General features: G+C 32.0%; 2 protein-coding genes across 3 annotated transcripts in view; one reads left to right on the plus strand and one right to left on the minus strand.

Moving 5' to 3' along the window:
- eif2ak4 (eukaryotic translation initiation factor 2 alpha kinase 4) overlaps positions 1–17107 on the plus strand; it is a 45826-nt gene extending 28719 nt beyond the window's left edge. For both annotated transcript variants that reach the window (XM_059519771.1, XM_059519772.1), the window contains exons 24-39: positions 220–269; positions 601–769; positions 1830–1946; positions 2983–3048; positions 3205–3378; positions 4358–4492; positions 6606–6713; positions 6791–6919; positions 8523–8609; positions 8685–8794; positions 8890–8948; positions 9101–9195; positions 9647–9715; positions 11629–11673; positions 12628–12743; positions 16848–17107. In XM_059519771.1, the coding sequence (XP_059375754.1) occupies positions 220–269; positions 601–769; positions 1830–1946; positions 2983–3048; positions 3205–3378; positions 4358–4492; positions 6606–6713; positions 6791–6919; positions 8523–8609; positions 8685–8794; positions 8890–8948; positions 9101–9195; positions 9647–9715; positions 11629–11673; positions 12628–12743; positions 16848–16905 (1587 nt within the window). In that variant the 3' untranslated portion in view covers positions 16906–17107. The remainder of the gene's footprint in view (positions 1–219; positions 270–600; positions 770–1829; positions 1947–2982; positions 3049–3204; positions 3379–4357; positions 4493–6605; positions 6714–6790; positions 6920–8522; positions 8610–8684; positions 8795–8889; positions 8949–9100; positions 9196–9646; positions 9716–11628; positions 11674–12627; positions 12744–16847) is intronic.
- Positions 17108–18950: 1843 nt separating this feature from the next.
- The window catches only part of LOC132113341 (cysteine-rich motor neuron 1 protein-like), a 59815-nt gene continuing 54134 nt past the window's right edge, over positions 18951–24631 (minus strand). Inside the window, 3 exon segments of the mRNA XM_059521138.1 lie at positions 18951–19420; positions 20573–20751; positions 21882–22188. Of these exon segments, the coding sequence (XP_059377121.1) occupies positions 19310–19420; positions 20573–20751; positions 21882–22188 (597 nt within the window). The 3' untranslated portion in view covers positions 18951–19309.

Below are 24631 nucleotides of genomic sequence, written 5' to 3' on the forward strand. Positions count from 1 at the left end.
AACAAATTTGGAAGAAAGTTGTTTATACATTTTTTACCTACCCTGCCTTTAATATCCTAATGATTTTTGGCATCAAAGAGAAATGTATAATTGTGTCTCATACAATGTATTGTTGTCTATTTCTACAAATATACGACTGTGACACTGATGACTGCTTCTGTGCTGCAGGGACACTGATAAAGTCTAAATTGTGTGTTATGTCTTATTGTCTCTCTTCAGCTGTCGTTTGCCAGATTTGTGGCCAGAAACAACATTTCCCTTCTCAAAAGGTACTTTGTATTTACTTCACTATTTTCAAGCATTTCATGCCCCGAACAGAAACATCTGTAGTTCCCGTATGTTTGTGTATAGTACATAGTAGATTCATTATAATACATGCTTTTGATCAGAAGTGTTTGAAAGAAGTCTCTTCTGCTCACCAAGCCTGCATGTATTTGATCAAAAATATAATAAAAACAGTGAAATATTATTGTGATTTAAAACATCTGTTTTCTGTGTGAATCTGTGTTAAAGTGTAATGTATTTCTGTGATGCTCCGCTGTATTTTCAGCATCATTCCTCCAGTCTTCAGTGTCACATGATCACATGTTGTTTCCGCAGGTACAGCATCGAGCGCGTCTACAGGCCGAGGAAGCTGGATCGAGCTCATCCCCGAGAGCTGCTGGAGTGTGCCTTCGACATCGTGATTCCCATCAGCAACTCTCTCCTGCCAGACGCCGAAGCCATTTACGCCATCTCCGAGGTCGTGCAGGAGTTTAGCGCGCTGCAGGTACCACACCGCATTATTAGAAAACATCTATACCTCCACTTATATCCATTTCTACCAGACGATATCGTTTCTTAAATCCCAAGGATTGATGAGTCTAGCCTGTTTTCAGTTAATGATTGGAGCATTGTAGCGCAGCTCCCGTCCAATAAATCACTCCAAGCTTTGCGCTTTGATACTTTTCATATGAAACAATGTCTCCGATTTCAAATTCTGTGCGTTGTATTGCAGTATTCAGACAATAAATGCTGTTTAATCTGTGACCGATCGCTGTAGCTGATCAGCTCCTCGACTTTATTACTAGTTATAGCACAAAATAAACATGAATAATCATCTGAAGGCGAGTTAAAATAAAGAGTACAACTTTACAATCCGTATCGTGTCTCATGTAATCGCTCAATCAGTGTTTCAGTCACGCAAATATGACGATATAATGGCTTGTAGACAATGTCACGTAACGTCACAATTACCTCAGGAAAAAAACATATTCTGTAACCATAAACTCATTAGTTAGAAATAAACTGTGGAGAAGATATATTTTTTATATATTCTTTACTTTTGTCAATGTTTTAATTTATATATTTTTTTATGACAGCCACCATTATGTTTATAAAAACAAAACATGATTTGATGTAGAAACCTAAATTCTAATTCTATTCTTAAAAAAAAAAAAACTTGACACTTTTAGATTTGCGCACTATTTACTAACTGCCTGTTTTTCTTAAAAAACAAAACAGACTAACTCTAGCGTCTCTAATCTTTTTGTATTCTGTTTGTTTTATTTTTATTTATTACACAATTAACAAAATAAAAAAAAAAAAAAAAAATTATTATTTTTTTTTATTTTTTTTTTATTTTTTTTTTTTTACAGCGTTAAGAAAAAAATGGCATGTATATATATCCAAAATAATCGATTTTTAATCGAGTCGCAAACTTGTGCACGGGAATCGAATCAAATCGTACAATTTGTGTGAAAGCCCAGCCCTAGTTATCATCAGTACAGGTGCAGATGTAGAGGGAGGACACGGTTTAATAAGGTTCTGCTGACCCATGTGTGTTTCAGGACAGGAACTACACCATCCACCTGAACCACACCAGTCTGCTGAAGGCCATTCTTCTGCACAGCGGCGTCCCAGAAGACAAACTCACACAAGCCTCCAACATACTGTGTGACTCCATGGTGATTCAGATCAGTTATCTGCTGCATACTCATGTGTCTCACTCCATTATTTCTTAATTTCCACTTTTATATTTTATAATTTCCTCTAATAATCAGCTTGCATCTCACTTTCACATAAATGCACCACATCAGAGCAATACAAATATGGCAGACACCATTGATAACATATCTATTACATTCACACGGGTGTTTTAAAGGAGGCAAGCAATTTAAATATTATGATTATAACTATAAATTATTATTTTTGTCATTATTAAATCATTGTCCTTAAGACAGTACATCAAGAACAGTACCATATTACAATACTATTATTTCAGTATTATTATCATAATACAGCTGGACTGTAAAATAATACATATTTTTTTTATAAGTATTTTACATCATTTTTTACATTATAATTTTTTTAAGAAAATTTTGTTTTTATTTTTTATTGGTTTTATTTAAAAATATTTATTTCACTTTAACATTATTATGATTTTTTTATCGTTTTATTTTTTATTTGTTTTATATAAAAAATATTTATTTGAATTTTACTTTTATGATTTAAAAAAAAAAAATATATATATATATATGTTTTTGTTTTATTTAAAAAAAAACTTGCATCATTCTGATTTTAATAATTTGATATTCCATATTTTCTGAAAAACAACATGTTATTTAAACATTTTATTATTACTTTTATTATAACTAATGCAGAATACTGGTATGTATTCTAGTTCTTGTCACTCCACAACAAGTCCTTTACGTTTAACAGTATTCACAACTGGAATGAAAAATAAAAAACATGCAAATTATAGTCTCAATCAAACACAGAAAGCATGTGGGAAATGCACTTTTTAAAAATAACCCAGATGAATGTTTTGTGGAAATAAAAGTCATAAAACTGAACAATAAGAGTCCGAGAGATGGTGGAAATGATCATACCTTCAATGCAAATATAAATGAACAAAATGTGATGTGTGTGAGTGGCAGGTTCACTCGGCTCTTACGTAACCTGGAAAATATTTCTGTCTCTCTCTCACCTTCACACACACAGAGCGAGAAACTGACGAAGCGTGAAGTGGAAGCCAAATTCTTTAACCTGTCCTTGTCCAACAACAGCGTAAGTCACCGAGCCAGCGCAGGGTTCAGAAAAATCAGTACTAAGTGTTCTTAATGCATGAATTGTGCCTTGTAATGCACATACAGTGATCTTATTATAAATGTGTATATGTGAGTGTAAAGGCTTAAGTTGTTTGTGTTTTGTTTGAAACATCAGTTGCAGACGCTGTATAAGTTCATCGAGCAGAAGGGCGACCTGCAGGAGCTGCTTCCTCTCATGAACTCTCTCACCAAACAGAAGAGTTCAGCCGTCGCTCAGATGGCCAAACAGGGCCAGAAAGATCTAGAAGAAGTCATGAGCCTCCTCAAGAAACTGGCCGTTAAACTACAGGCGAGTCATTTAAATGACTGTTCGTGAGTCTTATATTCTTAGATTTATTTTTGGCATTTTTTGACTTTTTCTTCCTTACAGGGCTGCACGATTAATCAAAATAAAACCAAAGCCACAATTAGGCTTTGATTTAATTAATTATATGTGCTACGTGTTTCCGATTGAAGCAGTTTTTCCTCCAGAGTTGTTATTTTAACTTGCACTAAAATAAAAATAAATAAATAAAATAAAATAATAATAATTAGTTTGAATAAAATAGGCATGAAGTGAAATGAAGAAAAAAAAAAAAAAAATATATATATATATATTTATTTCGTTAAAGTGTATTATTTAATATATTAGTAAACTAAAACATTTTGTTACTTGAAATAAATGTTAAATAAAATACAATACAAAAAATTGTTTTTAATAATTTTACTACAGCTAGTTGACAAATCAAATGTCTCAATTTAATTTTGTTGAAATTCATGTACTAATTGAAACGAAAATTATATTTTAAATATTAAAAATATCAGTAAAAATTTAAATGCTATCTCAATGATAATAAAATAATGATAATTTAATGTTTTAAAAGGAAGACATTTTGACAGCTTTATATAATAGTATTGTAATATTAAAATTGTAATGTCAAAATTAAATTATTATAGTATTATTCTTAAACACTTGATTTATTTTATATTTATTTATATTTATTTTATGTTTGTTACAATGAAATATTAAAATAGTAATATTTCGTATTTTTTTCGTTTTTTTATTATATTTTTTGTATTATTATTGTTATCGTTATATAAATATTTTAATAATTTTATGTATTATTTTGAGAATTAACAACATTTTGGTTAAACTGTCCAACCTTAAAAACAAGCACAGCAAAACCGGACTTTTTTTAAATCGCAATAAAAAAAAAAGTTTTTTTTTCTTTTTTTTTTCTTTTTTTTCTTCTCCTCCTCCTCTGAGCGTTTGTCTGTGTGTTTTATAGGTGGTGGTGAATCTGGGTTTGGTCTATAAGATCCAGCATCACTGCGGCGTCATCTTCCAGTTCGTGGCGTTCATCAGGAAACGCAAACGCACCGTTCCTGACGTCTTAGCGGCGGGAGGACGATACGATCATCTGGTAACATCAACACGAGCACACTTCTGAAATCATTCCAGCATAGGGCTGGGTTTCGACACAAATGTCACGATTCGATTCGATTGTGACTCTCAAAGATTATTCTGGATATAAATCCGGTACAGTACATGCCAGATTTTCTCAAGGAAAAACTCTGTAAAATATACATTAAAGTCAGCTGGTACTACATTGCTATGACATTGAAGGTAACAATTAACTAGGGCTGGGCGATATATCGAATATTAGCGATAATATCGGAATAATTTTGACGACGATGTACAATTTGAATATATCGGGAATAACGAATATTTCAAATTCAAGCATACTTTCCCAAAAGAACACGCCGAATGTCCAAAAAAGGAACCTGTAACTGCTGACTGCTCTACGCCCCTCTACTACGAGAGCTGTAATGATAGCGGTTGCCAGATAACAAGAGTTTAAATCTCCCAATCAGAGCTCCACTGTTACAAGGATACATTTTCTGCCCGGTGTTTGCTTATTTTAAGCAATCTGGCAACCATGCACACGTGCTCACTCCTCATTGCGGAAGAGCCGCCGACGATAATCTGAAAACACTAACAAGCTGGAATTGAGCGATCTAATGAAAGCGTCGTTCAGCCGGTCTGTGTTCTGTTGTGAGATCTCAACTGTATTGTTTGCATTTGTGATCGCAAAATAAATGCACTTACTCGACCGCTGATGTTTGAATAGAGAAACATAGGCTATGGCCATTTGGAATTACTATTGGGGAATTTCACTGATATGTTTACCAGTTTCCATAATATAGACAGAGAGAATGCATGCACTTAAAAGTTGACAGAATGCACTTTCTGTAACTGTTACTTAATTTGCACTGCTTCAGTTACATATAGGCCTACATGTATTCATTAATAAAAAGCAGTAAGTGATCTCTTGGTCTAGATTTTTTAACTGCTTAAATTAGCTGTTTAATCTAAATGTTTTTTTTTTTTTTTTTAAATGGGCAAAAGAAAATCATGTTTTATTTTTTATTATTTAAATGCAAATGCAAACATATCGAGATATATATCGAATATCGTAAAAAAATTGACAATATCTAGATATCATTTTTTTTTGTATATCGCCCAGCCCTACAATTAACTGACATTGAAATTACATTCAAAGTTTTTTTTTTAAAAAAGGTTACAATTACAACATACAACATGATTGATTATGTTTCGACTCAAATTAATTTTTTGATGGATGTCATAAAAACAAGATGGATTTATTCATAAACTTATTCATTAAGTTGTAGGCTACTCTTTTAGCATCATACCTTCGCATGTTCATTTATGTTTATTTAGGGATTAAAGAATCAGTATTTTTTCATAAAAATAAGAATCTATTAAAATCAATAACATTTTTATTTATTTTTAACCCAAGCACTATAAATTACTCTTAATAACAAAATTTGATCAAGTCACAAAAGTAAACCTGAAAATAAAATATTTTTTATAAATTTTACTAATCTCTATTTTATTTGTAAAAAGAAACCTATGCAGTGTTTTTAAAACGCCATTTATGGTTTAAACACTTAAATAAATAGTGAGAGTTTTAAATCCGATACTTTTTTTTATATCAAAAATATATAAAAATGGATGCGCTACAATGTTCCGTTCATTAACTGAAAACAATCAGTTCTAGGGATTTAAGAATCAATATTTTTTTGTAAAAACGAGAATTAATTTTAATTTAACCCAAGCACTATAAATAACTTTTAATAACAATTTTTAATCAAACCACAAAATACATGTTTAATAACTTTTACTAATTAATCTCTGTTTTATTTGTAAAAAGAAACCTATGCAGTGTTTTCAAACTTTTAATTACAGTTTCTGTACCTGAGATATGATTCAGTTGTATTTATAAATGCGATTTCTAATTGATGTGTTTGTTCTTATGTTATTACTGATTATCTTTAACACTTTAATATGTGAAATGTATTTTAGTCTAGTTGTTTTGGTCTGGTATTTTTGATGGTAGCGTAGCAAAGTTCCTCTTGTTGGTCGAAGTGTTCTGTAAGCTGCTGGTTTTTGGCTCATGCTATTCATCTGCAATCGGTTTATTTGACCGGATGCTTTGGGGTTTTCCGTGACAGATCAAGGAGTTCCATGGGCCGGCGGTGTCCGGTCCCATCCCATATGCGGTCGGCGCCAGCATCGCTCTGGATAAGATCTGCTCGGCTGTGTCCAGTCTGGAGGAAGCGGTGAGTGTCAGAGGAGTGTGATGCCTGCACTGCGTCTCGTCTGGTCTGGACTCATCTCTCTTGTCTCCGTCTGTCAGCCTCCTGTGAGCTCCTGTGATGTTCTGGTGCTTCCTGTGGGTCAGTCCTCCACCAGCAGAGCCATTAAAGTCACACAGAAGCTCTGGGCCGCCGGAGTCTCCTCAGACATCGTCTATGATGTCTCGCAGGTCAGTGTCCCAATCTAGAAAAATATTTGCTTTGGTTTGTTTGTGTTCGTTCTGTCACATCCATAAATGAATCCGATTTAGCAGGAATTCACATTAGCCAAATCTCTTCGAGATGATAAAATATTTAATATTTAGAACTGTAAGTGTGAAATTATTGCATATCAAGCTTTAATCTCACAGGGAACAAACTGAAAATAGGTTGCAAGACGGAAATCATTGACATGCTTCATTAAAGGTCATAAGATGTTTTTTTTTTTTTTTTTTTTCATATACTTTTATATTGTTTGTTAATATTTTTAATTAGATTTTATTTTTTTATATTTTATTTATCTGCTTCAATTTTAGTGTTTTTTTGCCTTTTTTTTTACTAGTTTTCTTTTTTTTAAAAATGCCTATAGTTTATTTTTATTTTTTTATTAGCTTTAAGTACTTCAAGTTAAATGAAATGAAAATGATAAGTAAAAAAAGTTTATTATTTATTCATACGTTTTTTTTACATTTAATATGTTTTCATTTAGTTTGTTAACTACAAAAACATTCATGTAGATAAACAAATAATAGTTCATTTGTATTTCAGTTTTGAATTTTGCATTGTATTTTTATCGTTTTACTTTTCATTACGTCCTTATTGTAATCTTACATTATGATTTTAATAACTTTTCACGTTTTAATTTTGATTGTTATATTAACTATCTAAATTTTACATTATTGTAATTTTAATAAATTGTTTATAAAACATTTATTACAAACAGCGAACCTGAATTAATTTATGTATATATATATATATATATATATATATATATATATATATATATATATATAATAAATATATTCAGTACACACAAAATAATGTAAATCGCAATTAATTGTTTAACAGCACTAAAACAAACCTTCAGAAATAGAGAGAAATAAAACATTTTGATGTTTTAAGTGTTGAAATAAACTATTTAAAGATTGCAATTGAAATCTACAGATGGAAATAGATAAAATAAAATGTGTGTTTTGTTTTCTTTCCACTAGTCTGAAAGACGAGACATGATATAGAAGCAAAATAGACTAAATGTTCTGCCATAAATCAACACATTTGAGTAGTAAAATTAAAACAAATCTTGTTTTACTGGGAAAATTATAAAAATGAAGTGAGTGTAAGCTTAAAACAAGATTAAATATTTGCTAGTGGTGTCAGAAAAATAATCTAGTTTGTCCTTTTCAGTTAAGTTTGAGAGTTTTAACATATTTGTACTGTAAAAAGGTTCAGGGCTGAGAACCAGAGACACATTCATCAATCCAATAAATTGAAATGCCATTAAATAAATACAAAGACAGAAAGCAGACCATGCATCAGTTGTGACGTTCTCACTAATTCTTGCGAAAACAAAGCAAGACAAAAAAACTAAATCTGTGTCATTGACTGATTGAATCCTTACTAAACCACAAGTCATTATTTTTTTTTATTATGTTCAACTCCAAACCACAGCCATTAAATTCCAGGGTGGATCTCTACTGATTGTCAATATCTGACGAGACTATCGAGCTCTGATCCGCTCTAATGAATGCAGTCAGATGTTGTAATGAAGATTAATATTCTCCATTTGTGCCACAGTCACAGGAAGCTCTTATGGAGCACTGCAGACAAGCTGGAATCACATTCATGGTGCTGGTGTCCGATAAAGAAGGAAATTACCTGAAGGTAAATCACATTAACGCCTGCGCTGAAGACTCTAAAGAGTGTGATCTGACACAAGCTCTCTTCTCTTCCCATCAGGTGAAGTCCTTTGAGAAAGACCGTCAGTCGGAGAAGAGAATCCCCGAGTCAGAACTGGTCGAACACTTCATCCAAAAGAGCCGGACCAAACTCTCCGAAGAGAGAAACAGGTGATGAACGCTGACATTTACGACCGTAAACCATGTGTCAGAGTCCAGAGGAAACATCTAATGCTGTTTTTCTCTCTCATTTATGCCTAAACCAGAGAGATTTCTGAGAGTTCTTCTCTCCAGAATCCAAAGGGATCATTACTTGGAAACTCAGGTACATTATTGGGGCACACGGTGATTCAGTGTTGTGTAGTACTTCACACTTTCTTTGTCTCTGGCAGATGCTGCATTTAAAACCTTGAAAGAAAATAACTGAGGTTTGTCCAACAGATGTTTGAATCTTCTCATGTGTTTGGTGTCCATCAGGTCTGTCTGAGTCACACGGGAGCAACACCATGAATGTGAACCTCATACCACCTGAAAAAATCTCCGCCAGCTCCCGACGGAGATATGAGACGCAGGTCAGCACAGCGATCTCGCATCTGACATCATGGGAAACACACTTTCTTACTCATCTTATACCTTTAAGGCTTGTAAAGAGTGTCCTTCCCCTCACAATCACACACGCTTGTTTGTTTTTGGATTTCCCATTAATCCCCAATACATCCCGATGTTGCTTTTGGCCAAATTTCAACTTGAAGTTTTCACACACTCTATCACAATCACACATGGAGAAAGTCTTGAATCTGTGACCCCATGAGAAGCGTCCAGTGTTTGATTTAGCTCCGTTGGTGTTTAATTCGCCATGCGTGAGTCCTCAGGACAGACTGATGTAATGATTCAGACCCGTCTAGTGATGAGCCAGCGGATCTGAACCCCTGCCGTTCTGTGCTCAGCTTTATTACATACGAAGAAAAGCTTTTGTGTTCTGTCCATTTGCATTATGAGCATGAGAGAATTTCTGTCTTTCAGATCCAGACACGACTGCAGAATCTGAGCAGCAACTTACAGAACAAGAGCAGCGACATTGAAGTGCTGGCTGTGAGTATATGATGTCACTTCCTGCTCTAGTATCATAACTGATGCATTTGGCAGATGCTTTTATCCAAAGTGACTTGCATCATATTTGCCGATATTTGCCATTTTTAAATAATTGGCATCAGAACGTGCCAAGAATGCAGAAACTTGCATCCATTCAGTCTATGCATTAGCGATCAACAAATATAACAACCGATATTTGGTATTTTTGTTAATTATCGGCTTTTATAGTTTTTCTGCATGGCAGATAAATATCATAAACAGCTTCTTTTTTGACAGTGACAAGAATGCTGCAACTTAAATTGAATTTAAGGTATTCATTAGTGGTCAAACAGTATATTGCCATGACTGATATTTACTGACATTTGTAAATTATCGGCACCGATTATTTAATTAAATCAGTGTTACCTGAACTTTATTTGAGAAAATATGATTGCCAGTCTGCTCAAACTAATCAGATTACTGAGTGCACATGGATATAGTGTTTACTTTAATTTTATTTGGGTTTTTAACTATTTCTTTAGCTGTGAAAAATACTATAGTAGGATTTAAAAAAATTAGTTTCGAAAGCATAAATGTCAATTCATTTTACAATTAATATTCTACTTTAGAAAATATCTTTAAATAAATTTCATTGCAGGAATTATGCATCTTATTTAAATTGAATAGTGTAATATCGTTTATATTGGCTTTTTTTGTCTGATCTTTAAAATATCGGTACATTTGATGAGCTCATACATTACATATTTATTTGTATTTTAACTATTTATGTATTTGCGAAAAATACTAGTATGTTATTACGTAATGAAGATGCTAAAGCACAAATCACAAATTATTTTCATATTGATTTATTGCACAATAAATTATTTCTAATTCAGTAAATATAGATCTAAATGTCATCGCAGCAATTGTTATGCATCTTATTTAAATTAAATAGTTATATCATACATATTGGCTTTATATTGGCCACTGGCTCCTTAAGATATCATCATCGGACGTCAAAAAAAAGAAGTAATAGACCACTAGTTTACATTTGATCAGTTCATGCAATCCTTTTTGTGTTTTTAACTATTCCTTTATTTGCAAAAAATACTGTAATACGGTTACAAAATGAAGTTACTGAAGTGCAAATCTGTTCATTTTATAAAGTTTTTTTCATAGTTACAATGTACAATTATTTCTAATTTAACAAATATGAATCTCAATTCCACTGCATGAATTGTATGCATCTTATTTAAATTAAATAGTGTAAAATGATATATATATATCGGCCTTGGTTCTCAAAGATATTGTTATCAGCATCAGTTGCCTGGTGATCAGTTCTAGCATGATTCCTGGGAATCGAACCCTTGAGCTAGGCGTTGCCAGTGATGTCCTGTGCTAGATTTATTTATTAATTTAGCATTCTCATAGCATTTATATTCTCCCAGAGAAATTATGAACTGTTTTGAGAAGCATAAACGGCAGATGAAGGTTAGCGCTTGTCATCAAGATCCTCATCGCTTGCATATTTAGTGGTTTTGTGGGGAATAAAGTGGTTTGGTGTTTTGTCTGTTATTACACGGTTTACAAATCTCCCCTTAACTTGGAGTTATTGGTTCAAATATGATTTTGTCCCCGAGCCAAATTCCAGACACTCTGATTGACATCTAAAGAGCGATAACAGAAAAAAACATGATGCACTGATATGGAAACAGAGAGACTAATGCCACATACTCAGCTCGCTTCCTCTCATGGTTCTTCAATGGTGTATTTACTCCAACTTTTACCCTGTTTAGACACATTTGGAGTGCTTCCTGTTGATTGGTACGCAGTGTTTACATGGCACCGCATCCGTCTGTGGGTTTCTGTAGATAAGCCTCTATTGTGTCTGAGAACAAGACCTTCACAGTCTCTCCTGTCACATTCCTCCGCAGGTCGATCTGCCCAAGGAAACCCTCATCAACTTCCTGTCCCTCGAGGTTTGTACCACCTGCTATTATTATGAGCTATTCTGAGTAAATGAATGGCATTCCAGTGTAAAACATAAAGCGGAAGACAGCTGACAGCAGGACTCGAGCTTTCCTTGTGATGAGGGAAACCCTGTCCATCAACATGAGTCACTGCTACAGGAAGAACAGTCTGTGCATGTCCTTTAACCAGGAACAAACATGAGCTTGCACAGAATGATGGGATATTTCATACTAAAAAAGGCCTTCAGTTATTCACCAGTTCAGAGTGTGAGGAAAGTCCACCAAGCCACATTATTTTTATGATTCATTTTTCAAGATTTTTTATTTAGCATTTAAAAAATGCAGGAAAAAAGGGGATAAAACAAAATAATAAGTGTTTAAAATAAAAAATGTTGCAAAATATTTCTATTTCAAAAAGATGCTGTTCTTTTGAACTTTCTATTCATCTATGATTCCTGAAGAATAAAACGCATCACAGTTTCCACAAAAATATTGCGCAGCACAACTGAGTTCAACATTGATAATAATCAGAAATGTTTCTTGAGCAGTAAATCATCATATTTTCATGATTTCTGAAGATCATGTGACACTGAAGACTGGAGGAATGATGCTGAAAATACAGCGGAGCATCACAGAAATACATTACACTTTAACACAGATTCACACAGAACACAATGTTTTACATTAGAATAATACTTCACTATTTTGACTATTTTTGATCAAATACATGCAGGCTTGGTGAGCAGGAGAGACTTTCTAATCTAAAACATTAAACATTGATAATTACAGTTCTCCCAGTAATGTTAGAAATAGGTCAACTTTAAGTCTCAACATAAATTGAGTTCTTACATATCGTATATTTCTTAATTTCTACCCCTGAATGAGTGTCTGAGATATGTTTCCTCATCGTTTGTCTGCTAACTGGAGTGTTTAATGCTGAGGCTGCTGTTGTTTGTCTCTCAGTTTGATAGTGAGGAGCAGTTCAACATCAGTGTGAAGACGCTTCTCTCTCGGCTGCCCAAACAGAGGTACCTCAAAGGCATCTGTGAGCAGATCTACCACTTCAAGATCTCCAAAAGGTACTGAGCTGCTTCTCCAGCATCAATAACTGTAATGTTCTTACAGCAACACATGAACGTGATCAGCAATTTTTTTTTTTTTTTTTACAATTACAGACTTTTTTTACAATTACAAGTTAACAATCTCAGTTAACATATCGCAATTCAGACTTTTTTTTACAATTACAAGTTAACAATCTCAGTTTACATATCGCAATTCAGACTTTTTTTTACAATTAGAAGTTAACAATCTCAGTTTACATATTGCAATTCAGACTTTTTTTTTTACAATTACAAGTTAACAATCTCAGTTTACATATCGCATTTCAGACTTTTTTTTACAATTACAGACTTTTTTTTACAATTACAAGTTAATAATCTCAGTTTACATATAGCAATTCAGACTTTTTTTTACAATTAGAAGTTAATCTCAGTTTACATATCGCAATTCAGACTTTTTTTTTACAATTACAAAGTTAACAATCTCAGTTTACATATCGCAATTCAGACTTTTTTTTACAATTAGAAGTTAATCTCAGTTTACATATCGCATTTCAGACTTTTTTTTACAATTACAGACTTTTTTACAATTACAAGTTAACAATCTCAGTTTACATATCGCATTTTAGACTTTTTTTTTTACAATTACAAGTTAACAATCTTAGTTTACATATCGTAATTCAGACTTTTTTTACAATTACAAGTTAACAATCTCAGTTTACATATCGCATTTTAGACTTTTTTTTTTACAATTACAAGTTAACAATCTGTTTACATATCGCATTTTAGACTTTTTTTTACAATTACAAGTTAACAATCTTAGTTTACATATCGTAATTCAGACTTTTTTTACAATTACAAGTTAACAATCTCAGTTTACATATCGCATTTCAGACTTTTTTTTTTACAATTACAGACTTTTTTTACAATTACAAGTTAACAATCTCAGTTTACATATCGCAATTCAGGCTTTTTTTACAATTAGAAGTTAACAATCTCAGTTTACATATCGCATTTCAGACTTTTTTGTACAAGTACAGACTTTTTTTACAATTACAAGTTAACAATCTCAGTTTACATATCGCAATTCAGGCTTTTTTTACAATTACAAGTTAACAATCTCAGTTTACATATCGCATTTCAGACTTTTTTTTTACAATTACAAGTTAACAATCTCAGTTTACATATCGCATTTTAGACTTTTTTTTACAATTACAAGTTAACAATCTCAGTTTACATATCGTAATTCAGACTTTTTTTTTTACAATTACAACTTAACAATCTCAGTTTACATATCGCATTTCAGACTTTTTTGTACAATTACAGACTTTTTTGACAATTACAAGTTAACAATCTCAGTTTACATATCGCAATTCAGGCTTTTTTTACAATTACAAGTTAACAATCTCAGTTTACATATCGCATTTCAGACTTTTTTGTACAATTACAGACTTTTTTTACAATTACAAGTTAACAATCTCAGTTTACATATCGCATTTCAGACTTTTTTGTACAATTACAGACTTTTTTTACAATTACAAGTTAACAATCTCAGTTTACATATCGCAATTCAGGCTTTTTTTACAATTAGAAGTTAACAATCTCAGTTTACATATCGCATTTCAGACTTTTTTGTACAATTACAGACTTTTTTGACAATTACAAATTAACAATCTCAGTTTACATATCGCAATTCAGGCTTTTTTTACAATTACAAGTTAACAATCTCAGTTTACATATCGCATTTCAGACTTTTTTGTACAATTACAGACTTTTTTTACAATTACAAGTTAACAATCTCAGTTTACATATCGCAATTCAGGCTTTTTTTACAATTACAAGTTAACAATCTCAGTTTACATATCGCATTTTAGACTTTTTTTTACAATTACAAGTTAACAATCTCAGTTTACATATCGTAATTCAGACTTTTTTTTTTACAATTACAACTTAACAATCTCAGTTTACATATCGCATTTCAGACTTTTTTTACAATTACAACTTAACAATCTCAGTTTACATATCGAATTTAAGACTTTTTTTTTTTTACAATTACAAGTTAACAATCTCAGTTTACATATCGCATTTTACACTTTTTTTTTACAATTACAAGTTAACAATCTCAGTTTACATATCGTAATTCAGACTTTTTTTACAATTACTGACTTTTTTTACAATTACAAGTTAACAATCTCAGTTTACATATCGCATTTCAGACTTTTTTTGTACAATTACAGACTTTTTTGACAATTACAAGTTAACAATCTCAGTTTACATATCGCAATTCAGGCTTTTTTTACAATTACAAGTTAACAATCTCAGTTTACATATCGCATTTCAGACTTTTTTGTACAATTACAGACTTTTTTTACAATTACAAGTTAACAATCTCAGTTTACATATCGCATTTCAGACTTTTTTGTACAATTACAGACTTTTTTTACAATTACAAGTTAACAATCTCAGTTTACATATCGCATTTCAGACTTTTTTGTACAATTACAGACTTTTTTTACAATTACAAGTTAACAATCTCAGTTTACATATCGCAATTCAGGCTTTTTTTACAATTAGAAGTTAACAATCTCAGTTTACATATCGCATTTCAGACTTTTTTGTACAATTACAGACTTTTTTGACAATTACAAGTTAACAATCTCAGTTTACATATCGCAATTCAGGCTTTTTTTACAATTACAAGTTAACAATCTCAGTTTACATATCGCATTTCAGACTTTTTTGTACAATTACAGACTTTTTTTACAATTACAAGTTAACAATCTCAGTTTACATATCGCAATTCAGGCTTTTTTTACAATTACAAGTTAACAATCTCAGTTTACATATCGCATTTCAGACTTTTTTTTTACAATTACAAGTTAACAATCTCAGTTTACATATCGCATTTTAGACTTTTTTTTACAATTACAAGTTAACAATCTCAGTTTACATATCGTAATTCAGACTTTTTTTTTTACAATTACAACTTAACAATCTCAGTTTACATATCGCATTTCAGACTTTTTTTACAATTACAACTTAACAATCTCAGTTTACATATCGAATTTAAGACTTTTTTTTTTTTACAATTACAAGTTAACAATCTCAGTTTACATATCGCATTTTACACTTTTTTTTTACAATTACAAGTTAACAATCTCAGTTTACATATCGTAATTCAGACTTTTTTTACAATTACTGACTTTTTTTACAATTACAAGTTAACAATCTCAGTTTACATATCGCATTTCAGACTTTTTTGTACAATTACAGACTTTTTTGACAATTACAAGTTAACAATCTCAGTTTACATATCGCAATTCAGGCTTTTTTTACAATTACAAGTTAACAATCTCAGTTTACATATCGCATTTCAGACTTTTTTGTACAATTACAGACTTTTTTTACAATTACAAGTTAACAATCTCAGTTTACATATCGCATTTCAGACTTTTTTGTACAATTACAGACTTTTTTTACAATTACAAGTTAACAATCTCAGTTTACATATCGCAATTCAGGCTTTTTTTACAATTAGAAGTTAACAATCTCAGTTTACATATCGCATTTCAGACTTTTTTGTACAATTACAGACTTTTTTGACAATTACAAGTTAACAATCTCAGTTTACATATCGCAATTCAGGCTTTTTTTACAATTACAAGTTAACAATCTCAGTTTACATATCGCATTTCAGACTTTTTTGTACAATTACAGACTTTTTTTACAATTACAAGTTAACAATCTCAGTTTACATATCGCAATTTACGTTTTTTTTTTTTTTACAATTGTGAGTTTACAGTCTCGGCTTCTCAGAATTGTGAGTTTATACAACATCTATATATATATATATATATATATTTTTTTTTTTTTTTCAAGCTTACGTTTTTTATTTCTGCTGAATCAATCTTCCATTGAAACAGCATTAAAATATTTAATTCTGAAAGGATAAAATCAGTCTTTAAGCTCAGAAGTAACCGATCTGAAACAAATATTTGCCAAAAGGGTAAGAAAAATAGACTTACTGGTTGAAATCTCATGATGACACCCTGAAAGTCTTGAACTGAAGAAATCCAATACCATGTCTTGATTTTTTTCTTGATTTGCTGTTCTGTGTGTTTTCAGGATGGCTGTGGTGGTTCTTTACAGCTACAGAGACGATTATTACAAGATCCTGCTCTGATCTCGGATTTCACTGCATTTTAAAGCTTTAGAGATTCTGTGGTTAAACCAAGCTGTGTTTGTACAGCGGATTCGATGCCAAAGGCTAATGAGCATCATCTGAAGGGTCCAGTCATCAATCATATTATTAACGATTCCTGTGAAATCACAATTGAATACTGTACAGTCCACAACTGAAGGAAATAAAATATTTTCCTGTATCACATGGTTTTGCTTTTTTATAAACATTGCAAAATTGAATGTAGCTTTATGAAAATTATTACGGTTGTAGTAATAGTATATATTTTGAAATAACTTTTTCTTATAATCTTTACTTGTAATTTTAGTTTTTGTTACTAATTAGGTTTAATGTGTTATTTGTTTGTTCCAGTTAGTAATTGTAGTGCTTCAGCTTTAAATGATTTCCGTTAATTGCCAGGGCAATATTTTTAATTTATTTAGCTTTTTTTCAATCATCAACAATGTTTCGACTTCATGAGCCTCAGTGTTTAAGCGAAAAAAAACATTTGTGGATAATTTGGTCAGTGTTCATACGCTCCAATTAATACTTTGAAATATTGTATATATATTTATAAAAATGATATATAAATAATTTTTAAGGTTTTAAGTTATAATGTTTTGCAAATTAACTCTTCAAATATTATCAGATTTTTGGGGTACAAAGTCAGTATGTTATGTGAAAATATTAACTAGCATTTTGAAGAAAAAGAAAAACTCCAGGTCAAAATGTCTTGAACACAATTATTAGGTTTAAAAAACATTCACACAATTTATTTTTATTTCAAAAACAAGTGTACATGTTACAGCTGAACATCTGTTGGATCATATTGACTCGTGACGAAAGTCAAATAAATAAAAGCTGATATAAAGCAGACAGACGGTTTATAAAATCTGTACAGCAGCTTTGGGTTTGGGACAGAAATTAGTCACTTACTAGAGTTTAGTTTTAATAAATAATTGTGTAAAAATAAATAAGGTACTTTCCTCTACTATTTTTATGGTTTTTGTACATTTATCATTTGCTGTAATTGCTCAAACTCAAACCAACTATAATCCACATGTGATCCACATCTCCCTCAGTGCATTGATTGACACTTAACTGCAAACATGTGACCTCTGACTCTGCCAATCACAACAGAGCTCATTTACATATCTCTTAAAGATACAGTACACAAAAAAAGCCTGTTTAACAGAGAGAGCAATCTAATGAATTAAATCAAAAACTTTATGGATATGAATATATGTCCCTGAATGAATACTCCCTACAAAACTAGGGACAAAAACTGATTTCTAGAGAAGCAAATAAAGTACTTCTACTATTATAAAATATGCTTACACCTATCCATAACTTACACTTCCTATCAAAAGTTTCTGAACAGTAAGATTTTTTTGTTTTTAAAGAAGTCTCTTCTGCTCACCAAGCCTGCATTTATTTGATCAAAAATACAGTAAAAAGTAGTAATATTGTGAAATATTAGGATTCAGGATTGTTGATGAATAGAAAGATCCAAATATTAGCATTTATTTGAAATATTAAAAAGCTATTGTAACATATACTCTACTATGCGAACGCTTGGAGTCAGTATCATTTTTATTTATTTTATTTGTGGAAGGAAATTATAGAATTGAAAACTTTTATTTAGCAAGGATGCTTTAAACTGATCAAAAGAGACGATAAAGACATTTGGACTAATGGATGCTAAAAATTCAGCTTTGAAATCACAGGAATAAATTACAGTTTATAATATATTCAAATAGAAAACTGTTATTTTAAATAGCAAAAATATTTCAAAATTGTACAGTTTTTACTGTATATTTAATCAAATAAATACAGGCTTTGTGAGCAGAAAAGACTTCATTACAAACTTTTGACTGGTAGAGCACAAAACTAGTCTTAAGGGTCAATTTTTCAAAATTGGTTTTTATACATCATCTGAATAAATCATCTCTCCGTCGATGTATGGTATATATATTTTACATATTTAATATATAAATATATATTTGTTTGCTTGTAAGTGTGTTATGGATGGAATTTTTTTTAGTTATTTTGTTTAGTGAAGAATGTCATGATGCCTGCAGATGCTGTCTAGTTAGAGGACTTGTTAGGGTTTGGAACGGAGGACTTGACTTGAGGATCTGAGTTTGTTATGAACACACAGCAATGTTCAGTCCGGCAACAAACTACAAGTAAAACACTCGAATGTATAGAAAGGAATAAACAGACTGAGAGAATATGAGCACAGTCTCTTCTCTCTGAAGAGTCAGGATGTCCGTTTGGTTCCTGAACCTTTGGTTTGTTTCTGCATCATGACACCGAAGCTCCTCGTCCGATAAACTGTTCCTGTTTAGTTTGGACGCTCTGATCATCATGAAAACACTAAATAAAGCTGGAGATGATCACAGTGCTAGCGCTGGACGTGTCCGTTAGAGAGAGAGATGCTCTGGAACAGACTTTCTCTGGACGGCTCCATGTAGACGACTGAACTCTTGTTCTCGTGTTTCTGTAAGATCACCGTCTGCCGGACAAACAGAGAGAAATACATCACTGCGTTCGGACTCCCTGCCTTATATGTGTGTTCATGAGATGATTAGAATAGCTCTATTTGGAAAGAATCATGCGTGCAAAAAATACAAAATAAATGATTTGTTAAAGAGTGAAAAAATAAACAAGTAAAAAGAAAAAGATAAAATAAGCCAAAAAATAAATATATTTGTTGAGGTGCAAAAAATAAAAGCTGTTGGTGAGTACAAAAAATTAACAAGTGATAAAAAAAGGAATTAGTTGAGGAATAAACAAATTTTTTTCATAGGAGAAAAAATAAAACAATACAATTTTTTTTTTATTTGTTTGGTTGAAAAAAAAAAAAAACTAATATTTGTAGGAGAGTGCAAAAAAAAAAGATGTGCAAAAAATATATATTTTTTATATTTGTTGGGGTGTAAAAATTAGCTGGAAAATGATTTGCTGGAGATTGTAAAAAATACACACAAAACAAGATTTTTCATGGGTGCAAAAAAAAAAAAAGTGCAACACATAAACGAGTAATAAAAAAGTTATTTGTTGGTACAAAGACATGACGTGCAAAAAAATAAATAATAATAATCGTCTACAGAATTTACTAATTAGTTTCCTCGATTTTTTTCCTGCATGCAATGTGCCAGGCTCCGTAAGTTGGGTAATAAACAAAAAGAGTGAACATTTTTCTTTATGAAAAAATGGTGCGCAAAAAACAAAAAAATATTTGTTGGAGTGCAGAGGATAAACAAAATAAAAGAGATTTGTTTAGGGTGCAAAAAAATCAAGGAGTGCAAATAAAAATAACATAAATAAACAAACCTTAAATTAACAATAAAACCTTAATATATATTTATAAAATATATTACAACCTTAAAAAAAGTCAACATGAAATCAAAACAGGTTTTTTTAAATCAATATTCCTGTGCTAACTGCAAGTGCTTCATCATCACTGATGTTAAACTAAGGAAAAAAATAGTATTATCTCATTATGTGCTGCTTTGCCAAGAAATGCGTCACATGACAGAGTTTGCAAATGAAGTTCATGTCTCTTGTTTTTTGTAATCATGATGATATACGATACTCGTATGCTGAAATACTTCACAACGCATTTATTTCATTCCAGCTTTAACGGCTCTTATGACGTTGTCACCTTCTTGGGCGCGCCGTAGCAGGACATCTGAACCCAGTTCTTCCTGCAGTTCACCATGATGGCCACCAGGAGGAAGATGACCACAGCTAGCAGGATCCCCGCCAGAATCCAGGCTGCTGATTGGTAGATGAGCGTCATCTCTGTCTGACTCGGGACGTCTCGCGAGAAAACATCACCAGCTACACGAGAGAACATTTGACATCAGAAACCATCGATCCTGTAATATGTAATCATAAAATCCTAATATAAAGAAATAATAATTTAAAAAATCACTTACAAAAATATTGTAAAATTAAAATAATATTAAAACAAAAATAAAAATAGCATGCATACCAAAATGTATCAGAAAATGTACAATAAAAAAGCAAAAATTAAAACATAAACAAATTAATCAAAATAAATACTTGTAAAATAAATTGTTGAATTAAAATACTTAATCATACAAATATAACATTTAATTAAACACGTTTAAAACAAAAACAAATTGAATTAAAATGTTTAAAAAATTATTCAATTTTTTAATCAAATATCAAAAATAAGATGAAATTGAAATGAACATTTTTTTTAAATGAAAACAAAAATTAAAATGAAAGCTAATAAAAATAAAAAAATGAAAACTAAACACTAGTCATTAAAACGTAAAATTAGGTAGTTTTTAAAACAAAAGTAAAATGCTTACTAAAACTAAAACAATATAAAGCTACTGAAGAATTATAATAAAAATCCAGCATTAAAGTAAATCAAACTTGCAGCAGTGTATTCCCTCATCTAATCTTCCTCGCACTGCTGCGTCTCGTGTTGTTGTTAGTATTGTCTGTATTTACGTGTGACGCTGAGCAGCGGAGGAGCGGCGCTGATCCAGCCCTCGGTGACAGACGTCCGCAGCATTTTTAATTAAAGCATTTAATTTAACAGCATGTTAAATTAAAATACATATACAATGTTTAAATAAAAATAATAAAACAAACTAAAATGAATCACTAAAATGTACCATTTAAATAAATACATTTAAAATAAAAGCAACTAGGACAAAACACTAAAAATTAAATAATGAATATGTAAAATAAAACACTTAAAAAAATTAAAATAAGTTTAAAAATAATAGTTAATAAAAATACATGTAAAATTAAAAAGTAAAAAGTTTAACTGACAAAATAAAAGCATTAAATTAAATAATTTATAATAATAATAAAAATGTCAAACTTAAATTCAATATAATTAAAACATTAACTTAAAATATTTTACATAATAAATAAATAAAAAAAATCACACTAAACATTAAATTCTAAAACAAAATCTAAATAATAACTATATATTCCAATTATTAATGCTTTTGATGAGGCTGTGCAATAATAATTATACCCCACTTTTCCTCATGGTAAAATCACTGTAGAGTGACTCGTACCCAGCATGCATTGCGGGCAGCACTGGCCCTTGCGCAGCACAGGGAGCCTGCAGTCGGCGAGTGGACACTGCTGGGAGAAGCAGTGTATTTCCCCATCACGACAGACGCAGCTGCCGCAGGCGTCAGGTTTCCACGAGTCTCCGCTGCGCAGGATTTCTCCATCGCTGGAGACGCAGAGCTGCATATGACTGCTGTCGACGGGACGCAGCGGCTCCACAACGTCTTCAAGGAGCACAAACACAAACATGAACACATAATAATTAGTGCTGTCATAAATTAGCAGGTTAGTGCATGCGAGTAATTTTAGCAGTTTAACACAGTTAAAATATTTAACAGGGGCGGAGCTAGGGTTGGCCACTCTGTCACAACTGCTGCTTCTGTCTCTATTGTCTTGACAAGAATTTAATTTATTCAGACGCAGAACGTCTTTATGACCGCATTAAACGCGAGACTTTTCAGAAACGCACTACAATTTCACCTCAGCGGCAGATGCAAGTCAAACAAGCGCGGAAACAGCACTGTGTTTGTAATGCATGCTCTCCGATTGCACAAAAATATAATTTCATATTAAAGCACAATTATATATATATATATATATATATATATATACGGTATATATATATATATATATATATATATATATGACAGGTGAGGAATCAACTTCTGTGCTCCTTTTTATTATGTTTACATTTTATTTTTCAATCACATCTGCAAAGTATATATTTTTCTATTCTATTTCTACAAAAAAATCAAAATAAAACAAATTCCAATAATTAAGTTATAAAAATGTCAAATTAAAATAAAAACACAAAAAATTAACACGATTAACAACAAAAACACTGTCGTAAACATTTATTTGTAAAAATGCATTATTTATCATTATTTAATATAAAAGCAAAACAAAAAAGTCAAAATAAAACAAAATATGTTTAAAAATAAACAAAGTATCTTTCCAAATAAATACAACATAGTAATACATGACAATGAGGAATTATTGTGTGTGTGTATGTGTGTGTCTGTGTGTGTGTCTGTGTGTGTGTGTGTCAATGTCAATGTCACCTTTATTTATATAGCGCTTTAAACAAAATACATTGCGTCAAAGCAACTGAACAACATTCATTAGGAAAACAGTGTCAATAATGCAAAAATGACAGTTAAAGGCAGTTCATCATTGGATTCAGTGATGTCATCTCTGTTCAGTTAAATAGTGTCTGTGCATTTATTTGCAATCAAGTCAACGATATCGCTGTAGATGAAGTGTCCCCAACTAAGCAAGCCAGAGGCAACAGCGGCAAGGAACCGAAACTCCATCGGTGACAGAATGGAGAAAAAAACCTTGGGAGAAACCAGGCTCAGTTGGGGGGCCAGTTCTCCTCTGACCAGACGAAACCAGTAGTTCAATTCCAGACTGCAGCAAAGTCAGATTGTGCAGAAGAATCATCTGTTTCCTGTGGTCTTGTCCTGGTGCTCCTCTGAGACAAGGTCTTTACAGGGGATCTGTATCTGGGGCTCTAGTTGTCCTGGTCTCCGCTGTCTTTCAGGGATGTAGAGGTCCTTTCTAGGTGCTGATCCAGCATCTGGTCTGGATACGTACTGGATCCGGGTGACTGCAGTGACCCTCTGATCTGGACACAGACTGGATCTGGTGGCCACATTGACCTCGGAACAAGAGAGAAACAGACAAATATTAGCGTAGATGCCATTCTTCTAATGATGTAGCAAGTACATTGGGTGTTATGGGAAGTGTTTCCGGTTCCGGTTTACCTAATTAATGCAGCCTAAAAATCTTTTAACAGATTTGGATAATAAAAGCATATTAGTATGTTATGTGTATGCCAGGTTAAAGAGATGGGTCTTTAATCTAGATTTAAACTGCAAGAGTGTGTCTGCCTCCCGAACAATGTTAGGTAGGTTATTCCAGAGTTTAGGCGCCAAATAGGAAAAGGATCTGCCGCCTGCAGTTGATTTTGATATTCTAGGTATTATCAAATTGCCTGAGTTTTGAGAACGTAGCGGACGTAGAGGATTATAATGTAAAAGGAGCTCATTCAAATACTGAGGTGCTAAACCATTCAGGGCTTTATAAGTAATAAGCAATATTTTAAAATATATACGATGCTTGATAGGGAGCCAGTGCAGTGTTGACAGGACCGGGCTAATATGGTCATACTTCCTGGTTCTAGTAAGAACTCTTGCTGCTGCATTTTGGACTAGCTGTAGTTTGTTTACTAAGTGTGCAGAACAACCACCCAATAAAGCATTACAATAATCTAACCTTGAGGTCATAAAAGCATGGATTAACATTTCTGCATTTGACATTGAGAGCATAGGCCGTAATTTAGATATATTTTTGAGATGGAAAAATGCAGTTTTACAAATGCTAGAAACGTGGCTTTCTAAGGAAAGATTGCGATCAAGTAGCACACCTAGGTTCCTAACTGATGACGAAGAATTGACAGAGCAACCATCAAGTCTTAGACAGTGTTCTAGGTTATTACAAGCAGAGTTTTTAGGTCCTATAATTAACACCTCTGTTTTTTCAGAATTTAGCAGTAAGAAATTACTCGTCATCCAGTTTTTTATATCGACTATGCAATCCATTAGTTTTTCAAATTGGTGTGTTTCACCGGGCTGCGAAGAAATATAGAGCTGAG

Source organism: Carassius carassius, chromosome 32 (assembly GCF_963082965.1).
Source record: "Carassius carassius chromosome 32, fCarCar2.1, whole genome shotgun sequence".
Taxonomy (NCBI): domain Eukaryota; kingdom Metazoa; phylum Chordata; class Actinopteri; order Cypriniformes; family Cyprinidae; genus Carassius; species Carassius carassius.